Here is a 7,710-nt window from a genome sequence, read left to right as displayed (position 1 = left end):
AAAAAAAAAATCTGCACTTGAATGTTTATAGCAGGACAATTCATAATTGCAAAGATCTGGAAACAACCCAAGTGCCCATCAATCAATAATACATGAGTGGGTTAATAAAATGTGGTATATGTATACCATGGCGTACTACTCAGACACAGGAAAACAATGGTGAACTAACACGTCTTGTATTATCCTGGATGGAGCTGGTGCCCATTCTCCGAAGTGAAGTATCACAAAAATGGAAAAACAAGCACCACATGTACTCACCATCAAATTGGTACTAATTGATCAACACTATGTGAATGTATGGAGGCAACACTCATCGGGTGTCAGGCAGGTGGGAGGGGAGAGGAGGAAGTAAAATTATCTCTGTTTGCAGACGACATGATCTTATATGTAGAGGACACAGAGATAATTTTAATTCTTCCTTTCTAGTCTGGATGCCTTTTATTTCTTTTTCTTGCCTAATTGTTCTGTCTAGAACTTAAAAGTACACACACTGTTGAATAGGAGATTTACTTATCTTGTTCCTGATCTTAGGGAGAAGCTTTCAGTCTTTTACCCTTAAGCATGCTGTTAGGTGTGGGTTTTTCCTAGATGTTCTTTATTAGGATGAGGACGTTCCCCCTTTCTTCATTGTTTGTTGAGTGGTTTTTATTAAGAGAAGTTATTAGATTTTGTGAAATGCTTTTTTGCATCTATTGAGTTGATCATGTGCTTTTCCCCTTTATTAGTATGGCATATTAATTTGATTGATTTTCTGATTGATTGAATCATTCTTGCATTTCTGGGAAAAATCCCACTTGGTCATGATGTGTTAGCCTTTTAATATTCTTCTGAATTCAGTTTGCTAGTATTTTACTGAGGATTTTTGCATCAGTAGTCCTAAGAGATGTTGGTCTGTAGTTTTTTGTTTTAGTTGTTTTTATTTTTTTTTCTTGTGATATCTTTGTCTGGCTTTGGTGTCAAGGTAATGCTGGCCTAATAGAAGGAGTTAGGTAGTATTTCCTTCTATTTAAATGGGTATTGTTTCAAGTGGCCAAGTATGTGGTAATTTATTACACAATAATAGAAAACTAATAAAGAAAAACAATCAGAAATTATGTGCTTTCTGATGGAGGAACAGACCATCACCTGTGAAGGAATCTTGCAGAAACAGAAACCTGAGTCTGATCAAGCCTCTGGTCTAGATCCAACATCAATTTACAGGAAATAAGGAACATATTCAACTATGCCAAGGGATACAATTAGCAAAATCCAGATATATCAAACATTCCAGGCAGAAAACCATAAGCCACACCCATAATTTAATTTTAATTTATAATATAATTTTGTATAAGGAATTGGTTAAACAGATATTGAAGAACTGAAAAAGCAAAAAGTGAGGTAACACGGAGAAGTAAGTACAGGAAGCCACTTCTACATCTAGGGCTTAGTGAACAAAGACAAGAAGTTCAGGTTGTTAGAACTTAAAAGGTTGGAGGAGAGGCCTTGTAGAGATTGAACTCAGACTCTGAGATTGAGGTGCACCCAGCTGGTACTAATACCCCTGAGGGGATATGTTGAAGCTCGTTAGGGGAGGGAGGAAATAAAAGCTCAAAACTGGAATGAACTGCCAGTGCCAGAAAGAAGGCCTGTTGTTGAGGTGACAGAGACAAGAAGAGCAAGCAGACAGTAGGAGTAGAAATTCCCTTCTCACTTCCCCTAGCCTTCTAGTATCCTTCTAGAGCTCCTTTTGGAAGAGCATGGCAAAAGAAAAATGTAATTTGCGAAGTCCCAGTCCCAGCATCACTAAGAATGGGTTCAGAGCTGAAAGACTATAGTTCAATAGTTGGGACAATAATCAACCCAGTTCTTTCAGTTAATACATTGCAAGGAAAAAAGTGATGGAGAGAAATATATCAAAAGATATATCAACCAATTATAATATATGGACCATAGTTGGATCCCAATCTAAACAAAGCATAGCAAATATGAGATATTTGGATTGGGCATTAAATGTTATGAAGGGATTATTGTTAATTTTTGTAGGGGTGAGAATTGCACTGTAGTGTGTGTGTGTGTAGCTTTTAGAGATACATTCTGAAATATTTATAGATAAAATACAATGTGTGAAATTTGCTTCAAAATAGTACTGGAGGAAGAGAAGTGGAGGCAGGGTTTAAGAGACAAGATTGACCATGTATTGATGGTTTTTAGGGCTGGGTAGTGGACATATGGAGTTAATTTTACTTTTTCTTTCTACTTTTTTATATGTTCAGAATTCTCCATAATAAAAGCTTTGTTTTGTTTTGTTTTGTTTTTGTTTTTGTTTTTGTTTTGAGACAGAGTCTCACTGTGTTGCCCAGGCTAGAGTGCCGTGGCGTCAGCCTAGTTCACAGCAACCTCAAACTCCTGGGCTCAAGCGATCCTCCTGCTTCAAGCCTCCCAAATAGCTGGGACTATAGGCGCATGCCACCACACCCAGCTAATTTTTTCTATTTTTAGTAGAGATGGTTTCTCACTGTTGCTCAGGCTGATCTTGAACTCCTAAGCTCAAGCGATCCTCCCATCTTGGCCTTCCAGAGTGCTAGCATTACAGGCATGAGCCACCACGCCCAGCCCATAATAAATGGTTTTTTAAAAATGTAAAAAATTCCATTGATAAACTTTTTTTAACTTCTTAGACTTGCAGTCAAGCTTTTGCTTTCCTTGATCATAGACTGTTAAGAAAATAATACTTGGAAACATTGTTGCATTTTAACAATATCTTTAAAAATTAAAAGTCACATACCTTTAATGCCATAATTCCAGTTCCAGGAATTACTTGTACATATACATAAAGATGTTAATACGTGGATTTTCATTGCAGCAACAGCAAAAGTTTGGAAACAACCTAAATATCCATCAATACAAAGGGGTTTAATGAATTATGGTATAGTCATACTATGGGATACTACTCAGTTATTAGAGAATAAAGTGATAGTGATATGGAATGATCTCCAAGTAAGAAAGCAAGGTACAAACCAGTGAATGTCTGTCATTTGTGTCCCCACCCCAAAAAGATATACTTGAATATATTTTGATTATCATTGGAAAGATAGAGCAGAAACTAGTAATAGTGGTGGTCTCAGAGACAGGGAACCTAGATGACTGAAGATTTGAGGGTGGGAGACAGACTTCCTTTTTCACTAAAAAAATAATAAATATGGGAGCAGAGATGAGTGACTGTTTCTGGCTAAAACTATTAGAAAGACTTTTGGAAAACAAATATAATAAAAACTTAGTATTGCTTTTATCTAGCAAAAATATAAAACATATAAACAAGTAAATATAATAGATATTGCTGTGAGAGATATACAGTTACTTCACTTACAAGTGGAAATACTATCTGGATTTTTTTTAGGTGGTGATAGTGGACTGGATGGGTTAGGAGGACCAGGTGTACAATTAGGAAGCCCAGATAAGAAAAAACGCAAGGCAAATACACAGGTAAATTGCCATTTTCTTTAATAACAATTTTTTTTGTTGGTATGATCAGGTTGATGAAGTAAATTTAAATTTGATAATGGGTTTTGCTTTCTGTCCTCACTCACAATCTAATAGTGAATTCTGCATGATTGTATTTTATTTTTCAGTCTGCAACCAGTGGCTATTGTTGGACTGTATCCCTACAGTAGATATTGCAAGAAGAAAGTATGCACAGAAAAATTAAAATGCTTGTTCTTAAATTTAATTTAAAGGTTTTTAAGAAGCATAAATGCCTCCTATAGTTCTATTAAAAGATTTAAAATGTATAGAAATAATTTTAACCTGAAATAATGTCCAGCTATTATATTAATTCAATATTATGTTTGGATCTTAAAGCAGTCATGATGGAGGCATCTTTTGTTCTAACTTGTAATTACAGTAAGCAATTATACATACAGGTTTTTATGGTTTTATTCTCTGTAAATTTGAAACATTCTTTTTATGATAAAGGCTATGGATAAGTATGATGTGTATATAGATTACTTTTTTTTTCCGTTTTGGCCACCATCTGTTAAACTTGCAGTGTGATTAAAACTGGCAGTTTATTTTTCCAGTGTGAGACGTAGAGCTTAGTGTTTTTGGGAATACTTTAATAGTGTCTCCCTAAAGTTAAGATAGGCAAAAAAATTTAGATCCTGTTTATCATTATTTAATTTTACTCTTTGGTGATGGTTAGGATGTGGTTAGAATGCTCTAGTATTTTAAGTGAAAGGTTCTAGAGTTATAGGTAAGCCTATTCAATTAAAATTATGATAATGAAGTTTCTTTTGAAAGTTAAATATTTTGGGGTTTGAAGTAATGATGAATTTGAGCTCAGAAAATAGTACTTTATTTTCTTTCCTAAATGAAAAAAAACCTACATATTTTTATCATTAAGTGTAATTAAATATAAACATTAATCATAATTGAAAGGTCAAGTGAAGAAATTAAATTTTTGTAACACTGCAAGAGAAATTTGATTAAAACCCTGTTCATAGGTATTAAGATAAAAGGACAATTTTAATGACTTTTTTGATCAAAAACATAAATTACTTTACATTCTCATTTCAGGGACCTTCTTTTCCTCCGTTGTCTGAGTATGCTCCACCACCGAATCCAAACTCTGACCATCTAGTGGCTGCTAATCCATTTGATGACAACTATAATACTATTTCCTATAAACCACTACCTTCGGCAAATCCGTATCTTGGCCCTGGTTATCCTGGCTTTGGAGGCTATAGCACATTCAGAATGCCACCTCACGTTCCCCCAAGAATGTCTTCCCCATACTGTGGTCCTTACTCACTCAGGAATCAGCCACACCCATTTCCTCAGAATCCTCTGGGCATGGGTTTTAATCGACCTCATGCTTTTAATTTTGGGCCACATGATAATTCAAGTTTTGGAAATCCATCTTACAATAATGCACTAAGTCAGAATGTTAACATGCCTAATCAACATTTTAGACAAAATCCTGCCGAAAACTTCAGTCAGATTCCTCCACAGAATGCTAGTCAGGTTTCTAACCCTGATTTGGCATCTAATTTTGTTCCTGGAAATAATTCAAATTTTACTTCTCCATTAGAATCCAATCATTCTTTTATTCCTCCTCCAAACACTTTTGGTCAAGCAAAAGCACCACCCCCAAAACAAGACTTTAGTCAAGGAGCAACCAAAAACACTAATCAAAATTCCTCTGCTCATCCACCTCACTTAAATATGGATGACACAGTGAATCAGAGTAATATTGAATTAAAAACTGTTAATCGAAACAATGCAGTAAATCAAGACAACAGTCGGTCAAGCAGCACTGAAGCAACAAACAACAGCCATGCAAATGGTACGCAGAATAAGCCACGACAACCAAGAAGTGCAACAGATACGTGCACCACTGAAAAAAGCAATAAGTCCTCCCTCCACCCAAGCCGTCATGGTCATTCGTCGTCTGACCCAGTGTATCCTTGTGGAATTTGTACAAACGAAGTGAATGATGATCAGGATGCCATCTTATGTGAGGCCTCTTGTCAGAAATGGTTTCATCGGATCTGTACTGGGATGACTGAAACAGCTTATGGCCTCCTAACTGCAGAAGCATCAGCAGTATGGGGCTGTGATACCTGTATGGCTGACAAAGATGTCCAATTAATGCGCACTAGAGAAACTTTTGGTCCACCTACGGTGGGTAGTGACGCTTAATCGCAGGCATTAACTAAAGTGGGTTTCTTTTCCTGTGTGTTACAGAGCTTCAGTGACACAGGATTTTAATGTTTTACATTATTTTTTTAAAAGCACACACAAAAACATTTACCTTTTGGTTTTTATTAATATTCCACTTCATTACTAGAACAAATTTTGTATTGTTTTTGTCTGCTATCTTAAATGAGAATAATGTATATAGAGGTGCTTTAGAAACATTTGTAAGTAAATGTTAGTTGTTATTTATCATAAACATAAAAGCCTCTCAAAGCTTCAAAATAATATATAATGTAGGCAAGTTTAAACTTTTAAAAGTTAGAATCATTGAAAAATGTATATTTTAGTGCTGAACTTTGACCGTACCACGTTAAACATTTAGTTCAGAAAGTTTTTTAAGGATCCATTTAACATGTTTTCACAACATACGTAGTTGTAATATGGGGGAAAGCATACATTTTAATGGATTTTAAATAATAGAATATGACATCAGATTTCTCCACCACTAGGGTCTTTGGGTTAGTGAATTTCATATTTTCACATGAATGTGTCCAGGATATCTGTTTGTACAGCTATGAGACAGATCTTAGCATATAGTAAATCTTCAGTAAGTATTTGTTGATTAACTTGGGGATTGTACCACATGAAATTGCTAATACCAGATCAATTGAAAATTGACTGCAATTAGTAAAGTTGGCATAAAGTATGTTTCCAGTTGTGCTGTTTAGAAGTATGCTCTTAATTTTGATACTGAGCTGTTATTGTTTATTGTTTTCCAGAGAAATAAATACTATAGTATCCTCAAAAGAATTGTGAATACTTTTTTAAAAATATGATTCTAAACTGGGACGTATTGCAAACGAAGAAGGTAGAAATATCAGTTTGTCCTTAGAGGGTTCTGCTAGCAAAGAACTATTCAGTGATGGTTTGAAAAATCTTATTCTGGGGATCTGAATTTCCAAAATGAACCTCAGGGGAGATCAAAATCCATTTTAAACAAAGATAATTAAGCCAAGGTGAAAGCTAACTCACAAAGAGCAATACGAGACCTTGTAGCAGTCTTAAGGAGTTTCCGCCATGACTGGGGAAAGTGTAAAAATGGACCTGAAAGTACCCTCTTGAGAGATGATCAAGAATGGAAACAGTTGGAGGTATGCTCATTAAAATTCAAAACAGCAGAAACCTATTTTTGGAGCAGGTTATCTGTGGCTACAAAAAGCAAATACTGTTTGACAATTGATAGCAATTTATACAATGATTGGATGCTGGTGAAGTTCCCTAATATGTTGACACCATTATTATTGTGACCAAAATTCTGAAGACTGTATTGTCATCTGTGAAAGGGATAATTAATTACTACTATTTAAACCCACGTGAAACAATGACAGCAGCAGCATATTGTCAAGAAATTTAGGCCGGGCACAGTGGCTCATGCCTGTAATCCTAGCTCTCTGGGAGGCCGAGGCGGGCGGATTGTTTGAGCTCAGGAGTTCGAAACCAGCCTGAGCAAGAGCGAGACCCCGTCTCTACTAAAAATAGAAAGAAATTAATTGGACAACTAAAAATACATAGAAAAAATTAGCCAGGCATGGTGGCACCTGCCTGTAGTCCCAGCTACTCGGGAGGCTGAGGCAGAAGGATTGCTTGAGCCCAGGAGTTTGAGGTTGCTGTGAGCTAGGATGATGCCACGGCACTCTAGCCCGGGCAACGCAGTGAGACTCTGTCTCAAAAAAAAAAAGAAAAAAAAAGAAATTTAAATCATGAAATTTTTTTATTTAAAAACAACTCCCTTTGGTTAATAAACATGAAACTATACTTTTACGTGACAGGACTCGACTTCACGTGTCATAAGCCACTAAAGCAAAGTTAATTGACTTGGGCTATGAAATTTTGTCACATCCATTGTAGTCACTGGACCTTTAACCAGTGGACTACCATCTTTATCATTTGGAGCTTTTTCTAAGAAACAACATATTTCCCCAATTGAGATGTAGTAACTGGAGAATCTGAACAATTTATACAGTCTAACAAATGATG

At 35.7% G+C, this 7,710-nt stretch overlaps 1 protein-coding gene across 1 annotated transcript in view; it reads left to right on the top strand.

Annotated features, from left to right (window-relative positions):
- The window catches only part of PYGO1 (pygopus family PHD finger 1), a 56,531-nt gene extending 49,451 nt beyond the window's left edge, over positions 1 to 7,080 (top strand). Inside the window, exons 2-3 of the mRNA XM_012658051.1 lie at positions 3,377 to 3,462; positions 4,552 to 7,080. Of these exons, the coding sequence (XP_012513505.1) occupies positions 3,377 to 3,462; positions 4,552 to 5,676 (1,211 nt within the window). The 3' untranslated portion in view covers positions 5,677 to 7,080. The remainder of the gene's footprint in view (positions 1 to 3,376; positions 3,463 to 4,551) is intronic.
- The last annotated feature ends 630 nt before the right edge of the window (positions 7,081 to 7,710 follow it).

The sequence above is a fragment of the Propithecus coquereli genome, unplaced genomic scaffold (genome assembly GCF_000956105.1).
Source record: "Propithecus coquereli isolate 6110/MARCELLA unplaced genomic scaffold, Pcoq_1.0 Scaffold57, whole genome shotgun sequence".
Classification (NCBI taxonomy): domain Eukaryota; kingdom Metazoa; phylum Chordata; class Mammalia; order Primates; family Indriidae; genus Propithecus; species Propithecus coquereli.
The sequence above is the reverse complement of the archived record's forward strand: the minus strand, read 5'-3'. Positions and strand labels throughout refer to the sequence as shown.